Below are 19,039 nucleotides of genomic sequence, written 5' to 3' on the forward strand. Positions count from 1 at the left end.
CTAGCTCTATCAGAATGAAATCTGGTGGGATTATATCCGAACAAAAACAAAACAACTGTTGCGTCAAAAAGGTTAGGTGATCCTCAGCCAGAAAAAGTTTTTGAAACGCTTCTGTAGAGGAATCACTATAGGTGCTTTTGTTTTGGTTTTAATGTATCTTATTTCAACGGAATGGTCTGTTCCGAAACAATTGTTGCAAAAAGGCGCCAACATTTTCCCCAATTCCAATCTCTATCGCCTAAAATCCATTTCTACTTTTCTCTAGGATCTTGAAACGGAAGAAAAGTCCTCAAAGTCAGCTACAGGACATACAAAAGATAAAAGAACATCAATCATATTCTTGACTATGTCAGACTCTGGATGGAGTTTGTGCGGAAGGTGATGGGCAACGATCATCTCCCAAGCATCTACCAGTTTGACATTCGTTTTTCTGAATATTTCCCTCAGCATCTTATCCCGCTGCAGCGAAAACCAGTCGCTGTTGGTCAAACTCTCATAAAGCGTCATCTCTTTTGGGTTCGCAGTCCGGATGACGACAGTGGTACCCGGAGCTCTGCTCAGAAGTCTCGCCACCGCTTTCCGAATATTCAGCAGACGCCTGACGTAGACCTCGACGGGGAAAGTGCTGAAGTGAGACCAGACACCAATAACCACAACAGTGTTGGTGCCTCCAATCACGCTGTCCAGTTCGCTGACGACGTAGTGTAGCTGGCTGACGGGCAAGTAGGCGAAACGGATGGGAGGACCGTGGCTGCGGAACGTCACCAAAATCTTGTTCACATAATCCAGCGCCATTAAAAGTCCACTTTGCTTTGGGGTTTTAAGGTCAAACTCCTTGAGATCTTAGAAAAGACACAACATGTTAGACTGCGACATGAGCCGGTTTTAACCACTGAGAAATCTTGCTGGGGAGATACCTGGTAACGAGTTGGTTAAATATTCATACCACTGCCTCACAGTGGAGTCTCCATAGATGTGAACAGCTTTGCCTTTCAGACACTGGCTGATTGCACTGGAGTTAAACTGATGTACTCTGCTGCCATCTAGTGCTTGCCAGGCGCCCTTGTAGTAATAACCAGAGGGGTGGACTTTGAAAGTCATTTCGTTTCCATCTGGAGGATTCAGAAATAAAAACAACAAAAAAAACATACATATTTAGCCGTCCTGTCAAGTAACAGCACTTTCACAAGCCTTATCTTGTAATTCTACTCAAAGATTGCTCTATTTAAAATCCTAGTCACATGGATTGAGTTAACAGGTAAGTTGTGAACCATTCCAATCGGTAGCCCTGACGTTAAATTGATTAAATAGGGACGTTGATCTTCTGAACTAGGAGAGAAATGGAAAGAAAGATGATTATAAAAAAAAGAAGAAAAAAAAAAGCCCAGCCCTGGGGTTTACCTTTTGAATTTGGTAAAACATTGATGTTTTCAGGTCCTGAAGCTGGAATGGAGACTTTCATATTGACACCACTAAAAACAAAACGGCAAGTAGCAATCTTAATTACTGAATTTATCCACCAATTATCAAATTATGAAACATTTACACCACTTATGTTGCCATTAGATTTTTTTTAGCTATACATTCTAAGTACCAATACCCTGCATTTATCAAATGCAGGGCATATATATATAAATATATATAAGCTTAAACTAAACAGCATTCCTAAAAGCAAGACCTTCAGATATTGAATATGCCTGCAGTAAAACTGACTAACATACATATACTGAAGTAGTAAGCGTGTCACAATAAGTGATCAATTAGTTGCATGTAAATTGAAGTGAGCTTGATCATAAAAATTCTGATTATTGATGTTTTTTGAACGCCAATTTTGTTTAAGGTCTTCAAAATATACCGTTATTCGTGCTTTCTGTTGTGTGTGGTTTTTATTTTTTTCTCATTTGTGTTTGGATGTTTATTTATGGATATTTAAAACGTCTCTCAGTTCCACTGAGGAGCGTTTTTGTACAAAAGTAAAGTTTTCGTCTTTGAAAGGGAAAACTTGTATTTTTATGCCATCATCAATATATTACTTGAAAATTGCCTCAAAACAACGGTAGGTTACTGTAAACATTTCTGGGGCAATTTATCGTCCAGCAACATTTAATATTGTGGCAGCCGGCCTGACAAGAAGTCTCTGAAATATGGTGAAAGCCATTGGGGAAGTGGAATGAGGCATTTTCACAGCTAAAAGTTGCAAAACTTTTGCTCTAATTGAGTAACCGTAAAATAATTTACGTATTACCTTTGCGCTTATGTTTAACATTTTTGGCACCTAGTTAATGAAATACCGTACCACTGAAAGAGCTTCTCCTCGGTGGACTTCAGGTTTTTTCTGAATCCTCCTTTGGCGTGGCTGATCCTGGCATCACAATCCAATTTGTGTGGCTTGAAGCAGAACCACGGTTCACCCGTCCTGAGGTCAGTGTAGTTGCAGAAGCTCTGCTGGGTTCCGGTAAGGCACAAGTTACAAGTGGTGGTTTCACTGACCGAGCCTGACCGAAACAGACTTTGAAAATAGATTCTGCCGGGCTGCTCCTCGGTCAATTTTTGCAGCACTGTGACTGCCTCGCTGGGATGAACTAGGACTACCTGTTGGGGGGGAAAAAACAGAAACTTTCACACACACATGGAAAAAAAAAGCCTTTGTCCTATAGTGATTTTAGAACTTTTAAATAAGCTTATGACGCAACAATCCTAAATAGTACAAAATTTACTAGTAACACTTCACTCTGACAGTTAACTGGTGTTTGATGAAATGAAATAACATATATATATATATATATATATATTCAAGCAACATTACAAAAATATACAGTATATACCATCAAATATGGATTTGATTAACTGTGGAAATTGATTAACTCTGTCGCAGTCTCTTGGATCTAGTATTCTAAACTATCTTCTTACACCCTTCTGTATGCTTGGCAAATGAAAACTGAGCTTATGAAGTTTTAACCAAATATATTTATTTACCCTTAAAAGTTAGAAAGCCAGACTGAGGCCTTAATTACCTCAACTTGTGCTCGTCCTTCCCAGAGCAATGAAAAAAAGGCAGAGTAGGAGCCGTTGCGATGGTCCACCACATGCCCTGCCACCCCAGCGTGAAAAGTACTGTTGTGAAGCCGAGCCAGCACAACGTCTCCTCCAGACATCTTAGGACGGCCGTGGAAGTCTCTGATTCTTATGGAAACCTGCAGCTGATCCCCAACTCGCCAGCTTCCCCCTCCGCTCCGTGGAAGAATGGTGAAGCTGCTCTGACGGGGATCACTGGTGTCATTCAGGGAAAAGTCTGACTTTAAGGACGGCGTTTCAGGCCACAAAATGACGTGTCTTAGTGAGTCAAAGACCAGAAGCTCTTCAGGTGAGAGCGAATCGAAGGAGCAGGTGCTGACCGGCTGGGCGGTCAGCTTCTCAGTAGCAGTCGAACAGACTTTATTCTGGATGGGAAAAGTTTTGCAGTTAATATGTAAAACAAATGGATAGACCTTCATATTTTTGACCAGTCTAATTTAAAGTTACACCAATCACTCTCAGATGTTGCCAGTATTTCAGCCGGCATTTCAAATTTCTAACAATTATCGTTTTGGAAATGCTTAATTTAAAAGATCCAGTTGAAATCTTACACGTTAAATAAAAAAATAAAAAAATTGGAGTCTTGTCCATCTCATGCAATGTTATTGTTTAAATAAATAGCAGAAAGAGTAGCATCCTAGAATCTGCAAGCCTTAATCAGCAGCATAGACATTACCTTTCATGACTGCATAATTACAAAAATCAGCAAGTGTGGCTAATCTGACAAAGGACAAAAACTCCACCTACACAAGAATATGACATCAGTTCTTGGATTTGCAAACGCTTGACAAAAAAAGAAACGCAAATGCTGTCGAATCACCATGCCCAGCACAACTGTCAAACATGGTGGTCTTACAACAGCATCAACCTGGCAACATTTAGTAATCCAAGCTACAATGATCTGCTCTTCATCCCACAGCATTCTAACATCACGTGAGAGACCTCAACAAGAAGAGCAAACTTCAAACCAAACTGCAAGAAAAAGTTGTTCCAATGACTCAGCTAAAGCCAAGACCTCAATAGAGCTGATATTTCAAAACCTTCATGTTCAAGAGTGTCGTGCTAAAATTCCTGCAACTTTATGATGCCTGTATCAAAGCCTTGAGATAGGCAAGAGCCATATTTCAGTCTCCTTCAGATTGCCAGAGTACATAGACATAGTAGGGACGCACCGATCAGCTTCATTTCACTTCCGATAATGTTAAAAAACTGACATGCAGACACGTCGTTGGTCTGATTCGATGAGAGCTTCAGAATAAGACCAAAGAGAAAGAGGGAAGTGACCTCATCTGGTTAACCACTTTGTAAATTCAGAAAGCTGCTTCGGTTAATGACTAAAGTTAGCCACCAAAAAAAAAAAAAAAAAAAAAAAAAGCTAGGTTAGCTAGCGTTGCTTTGACTTCAGTTTGGATCAAAAGAGTGCTCACCGTTGGTTTGAACGACATCCAGTCAATGTTCACTTTATACAGCAACAACAGTAAGATGCTGCAAAGCATGAACAGGGCGACGGAGGAGTACTTCAAAGGCCTGAACGGCCTACAAATGCCCCCTTTCATTGGGGACGACATTTCCTGGTGCTGAAAAAAAAAAAAAAAAAAAAAATGAGGGTTACTCGCTGTTCAACCTTGACCTGTCATACACAACTAAATCTGCAACAAAGGTCACCTTAAAGACAATATTTAACACTCAAGGTTCAATATGTAACCAAATATCACTTCATTTTTACATAATGTGCTAGAAGCACAGCTTTGATTACATATTTACATTTCTTTGGAGAATGGTGTTGCAACCCGGTGTCTTTATCTTGACCGGAGAAAAAGGATTAAGCTCAACTCAGTTTAGTCCCTAATTTACAATCATCGGTCAGTATCAATCAATCAGTATGTCCAGTTACTCCGTCCTGGAGTTGGGCTTTGTCTCAGCACATCGTAAGGATGACACGGAGAGGCCAGGATGAGGAACTCTAAGAGGTTTCACTGTAAAACTCTCATTTTTGACTCTGTGTCTGAATTTCTCTCAACTATTTCTAAACAGCAGTGGACTTCCTCTGGAACAGGCTGTTTCCTCAAACAGTTACACTCAAACTCCAATTACTAAGGCTTTCTAGGTAGCTAAGTAACATGCAACTAAGTAACAGATTAAACATGTAACAAATATTTAAAGAGCAACATGTTTAATCATTGCAAAAGTACATTTACGATTGCATTTATGAAGCTCGGTTTATGAAAAAAAGCTCAATGAATACCAGTTTTATTGGACCTAAGATTGTGTAGCCTAAATTTATAAAAACATTTTTACTTTTTACAAATTTACTTAGTTAATTTGGGTTACCTGGACGCCACGACGATCAAAATTACAAAGCTAAAACTATTTCACTCACCCACAGGATGGAGCAGCAATGCTGGTACAGGGTTTAGTTTAGGACTGAGATTACAAGCACCACAGGCAGAAATATCTTTTTTGGGGTCTGGCAGACGGAAACAACTCATCTCATCCTGTTCTAGTCCTCAGAGGCATGTGTTTCCTTCAATGTCAAGAGGGCAGAACAAAAAAAAAAAAAAAAAGAAACGAAAAGAAAAAAAAGAGTGAGCGAAAACACTGTACGTCATAGATGTGCCTCTGCTGCACCACAGCTGAATAGAACAATCATTTCATTTGCAAGGCTCTGGAGAACTGATCTACACAAGAAGGAGGTAAGAAAACCATTTCATTGCAGTATTTTGTATCTGTGGCACATCTAAAAACTGCAGGACAGTGGCTGTTGAGGACTGGAGTTTGACATACCTGCTGTACATGAATGAAACTGAAGTTGGTTTCCGATTGCAGTTTCTGATTCAGTTTAAAGGCTAAAAGGGAATTCCACCTAATTTTTCACTACCTTACACATATTTAAGTTAACAAAAACACTACAACACCTAGGCTCTTCAATCCTGGACTAGATTATTCTGCTCTAATAGCAGAATAATTAAAACCAACTTTGTGAAACTTTTGTCTGACTTGTGAAACTTCACTGAAGGGTGATTTCGGCCCGTTTTTGCATGTAGATCACACCAACTCTTGCTCCACTTCCTGTACTGCAATACCTAGACTCTTCAAGCCTGGGTTGAGTTATTCTCAACTAACAGCATAATATTCAAAACCAAGAGTGGGATTTGTGAAACCTTTATGGGAATTGCGATAAATGTTTCACAAATCACAAACATGGTTTTAAACATTGTAGATTATTTTACCTCCCTCTCCCGTATTAGTATTTCCCCACAAATATTTCCCCTCCACGTTCACGTTTCTTGTGTTACCCCCCTCACGTTAGCTTCACCTCCCTCCCTCCCCGCCTTTTCAATTTTCTAAAAAAATGTTTTAGAAAGACTAGACACATCTTCAGCAATACCCTCCGTGACGTTACTGTGTGGTAATTAACATGTCGGGCTTACGGCTCGTTTTAGTTGTTGTTGTAGTTTTCCCCGTCTCGTCTCGTCTCCGCTCACTTTTCTCGGACTCCGGTTTGCTGAAATGGCGCGATTTATAATCTCAGTGGAAAGGGGCGGGCCAAGGAAGACTGAGGAATTTCATTGTATAAGACCAATGTCCTTCAGTGACATCAACCAATGGGCTGTCGAGGTCGATGAAAATCATATTTGATACACCGTATATATATTTTTAAATTATGCCAGCCTAAGGCAGTCCCATATACAGTATGTGCATCAGTCTGTATTCCAGACAGGCGGCGGGTGCTAATTTCCACCCCCCCGTTTCACATACCGGTAACTGTTGCGATATGAACCATTGTTGAGCGACGTTTGTTGTGAATATCTTGATGTAGACTGACTACCGAGGTAATTAGTCCTATTATATTGTACTTTCAGAAACTACACTTCAAATTTTAAATAACAGGTGAGCAAAGAAAAAGACTTAAAGTATCTTGAAGTATAAAAAGCAAAGTCAGACGGACCAATGAACTTGGTGGCGGCAGCCATTGTTGTTGTGGATAGCAGCTGGTCTCTTAATGTAAAATCTTTAAACCTCTTCTTCGGGGGGGGGGGTTCCTGACAACAGTGCCCCTAATTGACCTGCCTTGAGTTTCTGAAACCACATGATCAGCATGTTTCCATGACTGCAGCCTTGTGAAATAACAGGATCTCTCTCTTTCAAACAGTGGAGCCTGTTTTGTTTTTTCCTAAGGGAAAAAAAGGGGGGAAAAAAAAGTTAAACTGAAGCACATTTTTTCACTCAACATTGAAAATGAACAGCTGTGAGAATGTCTCAGCTCACAACCCGTGGCCAGAATAACCGCTGGCATTATAAACATAATTCATCACAAGTTTTCAATAATCACAGCTTTAAGCTAGGATTTAAAAATAGCATCCTTATGTTTGGCAATTTGACTCAGACATGTTGCACCAAGATGGATTTCAGCGAGTCAGTCTGAAAAGCTTTGCGATCACAAAACATTTCACAAACCTCTGATCCTTGCTTGCATTCAGTTGCCGAAGAGTTAAACACAAAAAAGGAAAGAAAAACGAGACCGTTGCTAACTTTGTAGACCACATATAGTGTGAACAAGCTTGAAAGTAACCGTTTATGTAATGCTTAGTTTCAAATTCATTTGAACGCACCACTGAACAAAGCTGCACAGCAAGGCTGAGATGACTCACTCACATTCTCATCGATGAGAAACGCATCACCCCAGTCCTACAGTGGCTCCCTGTGGCTCAGAGAATAGACTTTAAAATACTGTTAGTTTATAAATCACTGAACGGTTTAGCACCACAACGCATTAAAGATCTGCTGTCGTTTTATCAACCTCTCTGGCCTCCTGGTTCTCGTTCTGCTCTGCATCCCCAGAACTAAACAGCTTCTATGCACCACAAATCTGGAACCAACTTCCAGAAAACTGCAAAACAGTCGAAACACTGAGTTCCTTTCAAATCTAAACTAAAAACCCACTTGTTCAGAGTTGCTTTTGAAACATAAAAGAAAATTTTTGTAAGTGTAACAACGGCACTTAATTGTTGACTGTGTTCGACGACTTTTTTTTGAGCTGCCTTGTTGCTGAAATGTGGCTGATTTTGGTGCAACCTACAAACCGGGATCAATAACTGAACACTGATCGATTCTGTAAGAAGGGGCAGCAGAGGCTTTTTGAATTGGTGCTTGCATGCTTCGTTTTTAACATCGTCTGTGTAGTTTTCATGGTGTAGTGACCATTTGTCCCAAAACTTACATTCAAAAATCAACTCAATACTCGAAGGTGATCAAAACAAAAGTGAATCCAACTCAAATAGTCACCTGATGCACCGTGGATTCTGGTTTACGCAGCACAAAAGATCAAAAGTCAAAATGCAGTTTTTTGGTTTTATTTTGCAATTCAGGCAAAAAGGTTGCAGGCTTCCGCTTTTATTCCTGTACCTGTTCTCTGACCACAAAAAATAAATAAAATAAAATAAAAAAAATAAAAATAAAAAACCCCGATGCGACTGATAGGCTGGTAAAAAACCGTATGACCACCCACGTGCATAATAAGCTACCTAAAACCCACCTATTTATACAGTAATATACCCACATCCCAACCTGAAATTAATTAACTAATTAAGGGAATTCCTAATCAAAGAACTTATTCTAAACAGCAAATTAAACAAAATTCTAATTATAAATCAACTAGAAAATAAATAAACTAAACAATTTAAATTCTAAGATTTAACAAAAAAAAAAGGAAAATAGCTCCTACACTCCAGCCCCTAATTGTGCATTAAAAATCACAATTACATCTATCACTAAAGGAGCTATTCTAACAACTACCTCAAACTATATTAATGCAAAGACAAATAATTCTTCTGGTTCTTCATTTTCTTAATGATGTACCTGCAATAAAAGAAAGAAGAGAATAGAAGGGATAGAAATGTCTTTAGTCTGCCGATGCCTCCAGAAGCAGACAGAGCTTCGTCACTGGCCTCTCCAACACACTGGTTTTGGTCTGAAGTTGCGCTGAACGAACCAGGCCTTGTGCATCAGCTTTGACTGCAGGTGCTGCAGCATCTGCAATCAAGACAATATCTCCAAGAGAGACATTTCTTCTCCGTCTTTCTTGCATTAAAGGCAGATACTCAGAGATCCATCTTTTCCAAAAGAGTTCAGCCATATACTGTGCTTGCTTCCATCTGCGTCTGAGGTACAGATCTTGTTTTTGAAACAGTCCCGGTGGCATAACAGGTTTGCTCTTTAACATCAAGATGTGATTTGGTGTGAGGGCTTCCAAATCATTAGGATCATCACAGACCAAAGTGATGGGCCTGTCATTCAAAATGGCTTCAGCCTCACAGAAAACATCGTCCACAACCTGCTGCTTTAAAACTGAGGCGAGTACATTTCTAACAGAACGAATCAAGCGCTCCCAGATACCACCTTGATGTGAAGCTGCAGGGGTATTAAAATGCCAATTTACGCCATCCTGGACCAGAGCCTTTTGAATTTCACTCTGGTTCAAGACAGCTAGACTTTCTTTTAGCTCTCTATTGGCTCCCACAAAATTTGTGCCATTATCTGATCTGATGGAAGAGACTGGACCACGTCTGCAGATGAATCTTCTAATTGCATTAATGCAGGAATCAGTGTCGAGGGTATAAGCCACTTCCAAATGAACAGCACGACTAGTTGGGCAAGTAAATACGACTCTTTAAGAAGACTTCTGCCTCTCTTCACATCAATGGGGCCCAAAATAATCAACACCAACATCTGTGAAAGGAGCTTTGTCTGGCAATACCCTTTCCTGTGGCAGGTCAGCCATTTTCTGTTCCAGAAGCTTACATCTATTTCTTCTGCAGGTGACACAGTCAGACAGGATTTTTCTGGCAGCAGAGTTTGCATTGATTATCCAGTATCTCTGACGCAATCTGGACAACATGTGGCTTCTTCCTGCATGGCCAAGTAGATTGTGAATGCAACGCAGAATTAATGTTGCCACATGCATGTCTTTACACAGGATGACCGGATGCTTAATTTCAGATGGCATAGCAGCCCTTTTGAGACGTCCACCCACTCTGAGGACTCCATGATCAACCACTGGATCAAGTCTATACAGCTGGCTGTCTTTAAAGACAGTCTTGTTGGCTCCGAGTGAGTTGATCTCTGGTCCAAACCTGTGATGTTGTTCAAAGAGAATAATGGAATGCTCTGCTGTAGCCAGATCTTCACATGTCAAACATTGAATTTTCAGCATAGCTTTAAACTGCTGCATCTTTTGTGACACCTTTTGCTTTTTCATATCTGCGTCTTCTGTAGTCTGATGCATCGTGGCAGAAAACTTTTCTTTTCTGGGACAGCTGAAAGAAGAGCTTTAAAACCCAAGCTACGGATGTTTTTAGCTTCAACCAGGATGAAAAGTAGGAGATGAAATAACTGGTAGGGTTTTTAGCCTCCTCAACAACAGCATTAACAGTCACATCCCTTTTAATTTCAGGGTCATCAGGAGGAAGCGAGTCATACTTTACCTCCAGCTTAGGCCATTTATTTTCAGACTCTAGCAAAAACTCAGGACCATTAATCCATTTGCTGTGCTTCAAGAAGTCCTCTGCTTTCATCCCTCTTGATGCTTCATCTGCTGGATTATCTTTAGAACTCGCATATCTCCACTGTTCAGCTTGTGTTGTGTCTCTGATGATTGACACCCCGTTTTCAACAAAGGTATGAAACCTCTTTGTTTCGCTGCAGATGTATTTTAGGACAGTGGTGCTGTCGGTCCAGAAAACTGATGTCTCCAGTTCAAGATGCAATTCTCTGTGAAGCAGTTGGTCCATTCGAACAGCAAGGACAGCTGCAGTAAGCTCCAGTCGAGGGATGGTCATCTGCTTGAGGGGAGCAACTCTGGCCTTTCCTAGGAGGAATGACAGATGCACATGATTCTCACTTTGCAACCTTATATACGATACTGTACCGTATCCCACTTGGCTGGCATCAGAGAAATGGTGGAGCCGAGCTGTAACTGAACAGAAATCTTTAGGTTTAATACAGCGACTCACTTCAAACTTTAAGATCCTCTTCAGGTCATCCAGCCAGTCAGTCCATTGTTTGGAAAAATAATGGTGAATTGCATCATCCCAGCCCAGGTTTCTCCTACAGAGCTCCTGTAAAAGCCGTTTGGCAGTGATGATGAAAGGCGCAAGGAACCCCAAAGGATCATACAGTGAGCTCACTACCGACAGTATTCCTCTTCTTGTGCGAGACCGCTCTTGAAGTGAAGCTTTGAATTCAAAGAAGTCACTTTGAATGCACCACTGCAAGCCAAGCGCCCGTTCCATAGAAAGCTCCAAATCCATTTCCAACATTTTCTTTGCTTTGATATCATCTGAAACAGTTTGCAGAACTGCAGGACCATCACTAAGCCACTTGGAGAGCTTAAATCCTCCTTTACTGCAAAGAGCTGTCAAATCTTGGGCAAACTTTATTGCCTTCTCTTCTGTAGGCAGAGATTTTAAGCAATCATCTACATAGAAATTATGTTTGACTGCATTGACCAATTCAGCTGAAAACTGCTGGGCATTGTCTTCTGCCGTTCTTAATGCATAATTTGCACAGCTTGGCGAGGACACTGCTCCAAACAGATGTACTGTCATCCGATATTCTTGTGGAACTTGTGAGGTGTCACCATTGGGCCACCAGAGGAAACGAAGATAGTCTCCATGTTTCTCTGGAACATGAACTTGGTGAAACATTGCTTGAATATCTGCCATAACTGTAACTGGTTCTTGTCTGAAGCGCAGAAGAACTCCCACAACTGAGTTTGTCAGATCAGGTCCTTGTAGCAGCTGGCAGTTCAGTGAGGTTCCCTTAAATGTTGCAGCACAGTCAAAAACAACTCTTAGTTTGCCTTTTCGGGGGTGGTAAACACCATGGTGGGTTATATACCACACCTTTCCATCAATGCCCATTATTTGATCAGGTACAATTTCCGCATATCCATTACATAACATGTAATGATAAACAGAGATGACGGAGGAGATTCTAACATCGTCCATATTTTTCTCTGGAACAAATGCATCGGCCCATGGATTACGTTTTAGCGCCGAATTGGAGTTGCGCTTTTCAACATAGGAATTCATGCCATCAGAACATTTTGAGCCACACTGTGAATTTATTTCGAACACACGAAGTTTCGCATTAGCAGCTGCCAACTCCCGTCTCAAGCTCAAGTTGCTCTCTCTCTTGTTTTAGCTTTTCCTCCAGCGCTTCTATCTGATGTTTCTTCTTGAGCGCAGCAGCCCGCTCCAGCAGCGCTGCTCTCTCGGCCTCTGCTTTAATACGAGCCGATGAAGTGGAGGAAACACGGGACACCCGAGAGCCTGTAATAGACTTTACAGAGCGAACATTGGAAGCGCTGTCTTCAGGATTTATTACGTCATCATCATCATTTTTGACTTGGTCATAATCATCCGCACTTGGTTGCACAAAAGGCTTACCCAGTTCACACAACCAGCCCCAAGCTCGGTAAACTCAAGGTAAGGACTCATTTTATTAAAATGTTCATTTTGTTTCATGAGTTCATCAGATGGGAGTGGCAAACCTGTCAAGTTTTTATGCGACACCTCTGCATCCTGAAAACACTGAATAAATGTAGCAAGAAGAGAATTCACCGAGTCAACTTTATCATTTGACTCCATCAAAATATTCAAATCGTCCATTATTCGTTTTGCTTGCTTCAATTTAGCATTTCTTTTATCTTGGCATGTTTTAATATAAGACATCAAGACTTTCTCAGTCAGTTTAATGGTTCATTTGGATGAAACCTCCAGATCACTCCTGGTCAACTGTGCTTTCGATACATCAGACATTTTGGCGAAAAGACCTTGAACTGCTTGTAGTTTTGTTATCTTCATTTTAAACCCACTGGCGGTGCGTAAAGGCGCAGCGCTTTAACTCAGTCTTTCATTAATCTTCATGACGACGAACTTGTACTATGACGTTGATCGCTATCATCAAACTCCTATCGTTTGGCTGTTTTCCTCTACAGCAGGGGTCCCCAAACTTTTTCCTGTGAGGGCCACATAACTTTTCCCTTCTCTGGTGGGGGGCCGGAGTCAGTTTGTAACAGAAAAAGTGTTACACGTTTATCACCTGTGCTGCCAGAAATTGTTGACGGTGGGGGGAGAGGGGTGCGCGCGCGTTTCTCGATTGATTTTTACCCAGAAAGCACATGGGCAAAAACCGTTAGTAAAACGGTCACTGGGACTGACTAGTATAGCTTTAACATGAATTCCTCATATGTTAACACAAAGGCTCATTTTGAAGTATAAGCTGCTACTTACAGCCATTGCTTCGAAGAATTCGACCTGGAATGCGGTGTTCATAGCAAACACGTGTGTTCATCTGCTCTACCCTAGCAAACAACCAATTAAATAACATAAAAGTCAAGCAGTTCCCTAAAAGTCCAACAGATGGCAGCAATGCACCACGCAAAGCAAAACACCTAAAGAGCCCCCTGGTGGTTGAAGAAAAAGCCACATATGGTTTATATGTGGAAAATACAATATATGAAAAAAAATCTGAATGCTCTCTGGTATTGTTCAGGGGGCCGGACCAATTGTGGATGCGGGCCGGTTCCGGCCCGCGGGCCGTAGTTTGGGGACCACTGCTTTACAGCATTAGCAATCATCGTACATACCGATGTCGTTGAAGAAAGACTTGAGTGATTGTAGATGAGGCTCCTTCATGGCTTGTGGGCGTGGCACGTTCCTCCCGCTGTCGGCGTTCGAAGAACAAAATCGACAGTTCCTCCAAACTTTACGCGGCCATCAGCAGAATTGAGATTGTTGATAGAAATCCCAAGGTCGGATGTTTTCTTGTTAATTCAAAAAAAGCCAAGGCCGGGTTTTTTTTTTTTTTTTACTTGATGTAGTGACCATTTGTCCCAAAACTTAAATTCAAAAATCAACTCAATACTCGAAGGTGATCAAAACAAAAGTGAATCCAACTCAAATAGTCACCTGATGAACCGTGGATTCTGGTTTCCGCAGCACAAAAGATCAAAAGTCAAAATGCAGTTTTTTGGTTTTATTTTGCAATTCAGGCAAAAAAGGTTACAGGCTTCTGCTTCTATTCCTGTACCTGTTCTCTGACCAAAAAAAAAAAAAAAACCGATGTGACTGATAGGCTGTTAAAAAACCGTATGACCACCCACGTGCATAATAAGCTACCTAAAACCGACCTATTTATACCGTAATCTACCCACATCCCAACCTGAAATTAATTAACTAATTAAGTGAATTCCTAATCAAAGAGCTCATTCTAAACAGCAAATTAAACAAAATTCTAATTATAAATCAACTAGAAAATAAACAAATAAACTAAACAATTTCAATTCTAAGATCTAACCAAAAAAAAAAAAAAAAAAGGGAAAATAGCTCCTACACATGGTTTTGTGTGCTTTGAAACGCCTGGCTGGAAAACACATTTCCCCCTTTGAGGGAACAATACAGGAATTGAACTGATTCCTCTAGCAGTGAAAGTGCACACATTAGACACGAGCCATGCTAAAGTAAAGCAGTAGCACGCGATCATTCCAATGCAAATAAGTCATTTTAAAAATCAACTAAAAGACTCCTACCTTACAGCATGGGGTCCCCCCTCCTCACATTGAGCACCTTAATCCAGTCTTGGTGAAACATCAGATCTATTTCCTTGCTCCAAAGGAGCCATCAACTCAGAGGAGGTGAACCAACGAATGGGGAGAGCGGTCCACCTCAAGGTGTCCTCATCTTTGACACAATGTTGTTTCTTCCTCTTCAGGCCGGCTTACAAACCCCACAGCATGTTTCATGAAGAGTTGGCAAACAGATTGCAACAGAGCAGACAAACCCAACCTTTGCCTCGCCTTATCGCCTCGCGAAGGCCGGGAAAAAGTGTCGGGGAACACGTAAGGCTGAAAATAGCTTGAAACAAAATAAAAAGGTGATTTTTTTTTTTTTCCCTTTTAAATTTCAGTTGGAAAAAAGAAGAAGAAGAAAAAAAATGCCTTGGAGAGATATTCACATCTTGTTGCATTTACTATAAACCTCAAGCGATTTGATTATAATTCATGCAGATATCTGAAGGTTCTTCTAGTCATGTTGTGATTAAAACGGCGTACCTTCTACTGTAGAAACAACAACATGTCTTAATGTGCGTGAGACAGGAATGCAAGACAACCTTCCTTTATTTATTTTTAAACCCTGAATGGGTTAATAAAAGAACCTGGACTTCATTAACACATCAGAAGAGCTACAGGTTGAGCACATCCACACTTATGCTGCATTGAAAAGGAGACACAACCGAGTTACCTTCTGTTTTTTTTCTGTTGTAATTTTTAATACCGATTTCATGTAGTTTCAGAAGAGAAAGAAAATGTATATTTTGGGTTTTTATGAAACCAAACACATCAACACAAATCAACCTCTGAACTGAATCACACCTTTTGGAGTGAATGTAATAAAAAGTACTTTTTTTTTCTTTTTAAAATAATAATAATAATAATAATAATAATAATAATAATAATAATAATAATAATAATAATAATAATAATAATAATAATAATAATGCCTGGGAGAAGTTTTAATATCTTGCTATGTTGGTTGTCAGCATACTTGATTGGGATTTGGGATACAAATACAATACAATGTTATTGTTAATATGTAGTAAACATTTCAGTGTGTAAATCACATTTAACTTCTGGGCAAAGTTTCTCCCATCAAAACGATTCTCTCTCCATTCCCGACTTAATGTAACAATGTCTTATCGTTTTCTGAACATTGAGTTAAAAACGGGGACCTTACCTGAAGACGGTGAGCGATTTTTGAAACTCTTCCTTGTTGTAAGTTTATCTTCTCTAAAACAGGGAGGTTCTGCGGTCAAAAGCCGGCTGTCGGCCGATGCGTTGCAGTCTGTGTGTGATTAACTCCCTGGGTTTCCTTCCTCTGTGCATGTTTGTCTTTGTTCTTTTTATGAGTGCTCATTTTTTGTCTGCTAAATTCAGGGTCAGAGTGTTCTCTCATGTCGTACCCCTGGATCACGGGTAAAGTGTTACAATGTAGGAGGCAGAAAGATGAACAAAAGACAGAACAAAAAGAGTTGGCTCATTGGTGGAAATGAGAAGTCAAAATTTAACACTTAGTATCTTTGTCTTATTTTTAGCCATAAACTCACACTGTTAGAACAAAAATTGTTGCTGCTCTTATTACATTTTTTTTTTAAAAGTTCAATTGATACACTTGGTACAGGTCATTCAGCAGGTTTTACATAGCTAGGTTTCACCATAACCATTTTGCACATTTCCTTTCCATTAGTACGTTTTACTTAGTTTTGTTTTAGTCATCAAGAATCCACAACACACAGAATCCCACTTCTATTGAACCAATCAGAAAACTAAGCTACTTAATCCTGTTTTGAAATATTTTTCATTTCACATTAATTACAGAGATTGTTCATCTGTCTGCCTCCTACATTGTTTCCAAGTACAGATTTATTTTAAGCAGTTAGGATGCTGTTTGCGGCTTTGTCCAGCAGGGGACACCAAAGATCCTTTTTAAGGAGATGCTTGATGTCCTTTTCTGAATGCAGGCAGGGAGATAGCGCTTCCTTTTATCGGTACTTACTCCCCTGCAAACACTGTCTTGCTCAAAGGTTTAAAGAATTTTTTTTTTTAATTCCAATCTGCTAGTGGAAGGCTGACGAACAGTAGGATCATAGCCACTTTCAGGAGGAACAAAAACCTGGGTGACCGTCTTGTTCATGCAAAAATCAATTCCCACAGAGATCCCAAAACAATTGGAAACACATTTTTTCAAGCATCAAAAAGTGGCTGGTTAATCAGTCCACACAAGTGGTTTATTGCGTCCTGATTAGCGGGCGCTCACTAACACGCAGTTGTGTTTACTTGATTACATGTCAAATTTGTAAACTTAGATTTGTAGGGGACACAGCTACATTACAGGCCAGGTTGTTTTTGCATGAACAACATGTGTCACACAAAAGGGTCAGAAAATCTCATGTACTGTTAATACAACATTTCATTTTACATGGTTGGAGCTCAGTTACAGCCATGGTCTTGGACTTAGGCAGTAGGAGGAAGGAAGCCTGTATTTGGATAAATGAAGGGTAGGCTTTGTACCATGGGGACAGACGATAATATGGCCTGTGCATTGTGCTCCCACAGAATTTGGATAATCCGATTTGGTACTAAAACACCCTCAGGACTAAATGAAGGGTTTTGTACTCTGGGGGCAGATGATAGTATTCCTCCAGAGTATATTCAAAAGAATGGATTCTTGCATAATGCTTACATAGGAAGATGTAAGGTTGTACAAAACTAATTCATAGTTGCTGAACTTCATAAAAAAATGTAGTTCTCTCCTTAGTTTGTTTTATCCTTCCTCCCTTGTTCTCTCAATTTTGCTGCTCACACAGTTACAGAAAAAGTCAAGTCAGTGGTGCTGATGATCACTTAAGAACTGGTCATATTGAAGGAGCTTTGAACAAGAAAAAAAAGGTAAAAGATCATAGATGGCAACTGTCTGTTTAAAGATAAGGTCATCGTTGTGATTTATTGTGCGTCATAAACACACGTCCAACTATATACCTGCATACAATCGTCTGGATGGGTCTTTGTCTCTTTATACCTCATTAATTACTTGTCTTCAAATGCCAAACTAGTGTGTGCGTCCCAACCAGATATGCAAAACATTTCACAACACTCGCACGCTGAGATTACATGTGGAAAATTTCCCACAGGATTCTTCAGATTTATTTCCTCTGAGGTTTAGGAGCGAGCAGTAAAACACAAGGGCGACAGAGCACAACATGAACTTCTTTCTGCTGAAATTTCCACTAAAGGAGGCCGAAAGGAATTGTGGTCCTTTTTTTCTGTTCCGTCTTTTGAAGGAGGAGGGCGCACTTTCTCTGTCTCCCTACACTCCCTATCTTCCCTGCTCAGCGTGTGTGTCTTGTGTTTTTTAGAGTCTTTTTTGAATATCTTCTAAAGTTGCAAATTATGGATCTGGTCAGTTGGTCTCTCAACGCAATTTTATGGATCTGGTCAGCTGGTCTCTCAACGCAATTGATACATTTTTTTTCACTGGGAAACCGGGTAAAGGGGGAACCCGTGAAGTATCCATCCACTCAGAGTGGATATGGTGTGACCTTGGAGAACGTTGTTCGCTCGGATCAGACGGGAGACCCTAAAATTTTGCTGTTTGGATTTGCCATTGAGAATCACCAGCGAGACTTTCAAGGGAGGCAGTAAACTGATGTCAGCCTGACCTAAACAAATTTCTGCTATTGGAATCAGGCTCCTCGGGCTGGTCTTGACTGGCCAGCTATCCTCCCCTGGTTGTTATGTCCAAAGAAGACTCTGTTCTGCTGCTGCCCCCCCGAGAACATCTGTGGCCCTGAACTGATAAAGCTGGTGATGAGCTCCGACATCATACTCACAATCACAGAAAACCGCGTGCTTCAGTTAGGGTTCATGGTCTGACACACACATAATTCACATGAGACCCATATGCATGTCACACCTCCTCCTCGTACCCGGCTTGTTTTGTCTATATGTGTTTATTTGTGCTTATGTGCCGAGGTTTTTTTCGTCATCTCAAACTCCGCTCTTTGCAGAGCTCTTTTTTCCCTCTCCTTACTTGATGTTTTTCTTATTTTTCCTATTTCCTCTGCAAGGCACCACCTGTCAGGCTGCAAGGCCTCAACCAACTATCCCCCCTCTCCCCCCCTCATGTTGTTGTGTAATGGACGGTTGTACTGGAACTGCAATTTTGTTGTCTTTCTGACAATGACAATAAAATTCTTCTGATTCTGGTCAAAACACAACAAATCACAGCTATGGTTAACAATGACTAAGTGTTCTGTTCTTAACGAGAACAGAGACATGTAGACAACAGCTACCCTTTAGCATGTAGCTGACAAAAGGGGGAGCATACACAAGCAACAGCAATGG

The 19,039-nt window shown here is 40.5% G+C and overlaps 1 protein-coding gene across 8 annotated transcripts; it reads right to left on the bottom strand.

The window, feature by feature from the left end:
* Positions 1-63: 63 nt before the first annotated feature.
* Positions 64-16,163, bottom strand: LOC103459600 (NXPE family member 3-like). 8 transcript variants are annotated; one of them, XM_008401305.3, is made up of 8 exons: positions 7,534-7,756; positions 7,147-7,249; positions 4,503-4,652; positions 3,015-3,440; positions 2,297-2,592; positions 1,402-1,472; positions 918-1,112; positions 64-842 (listed from the first exon to the last, which is right to left on the bottom strand). In XM_008401305.3, exons 1-8 carry the CDS (start codon positions 7,620-7,622, stop codon positions 262-264), a joined length of 1,911 nt encoding a protein of 636 aa, XP_008399527.2. In that variant the 5' UTR covers positions 7,623-7,756; the 3' UTR covers positions 64-261. The 8 variants fall into 8 exon arrangements, with proteins under 8 accessions (XP_008399527.2, XP_008399528.2, XP_081460077.1 ...); XM_008401306.3 differs by having other exon boundaries at positions 7,025-7,249; XM_081603951.1 differs by lacking the exons at positions 7,147-7,249; positions 7,534-7,756 and adding exons at positions 5,456-5,599; positions 6,835-7,018.
* Positions 16,164-19,039: the final 2,876 nt, after the last annotated feature.

The sequence above is a fragment of the Poecilia reticulata genome, chromosome 23 (genome assembly GCF_904066995.2).
Source record: "Poecilia reticulata chromosome 23, P_reticulata-male-v2, whole genome shotgun sequence".
NCBI classification, from domain to species: Eukaryota; Metazoa; Chordata; class Actinopteri; order Cyprinodontiformes; family Poeciliidae; genus Poecilia; species Poecilia reticulata.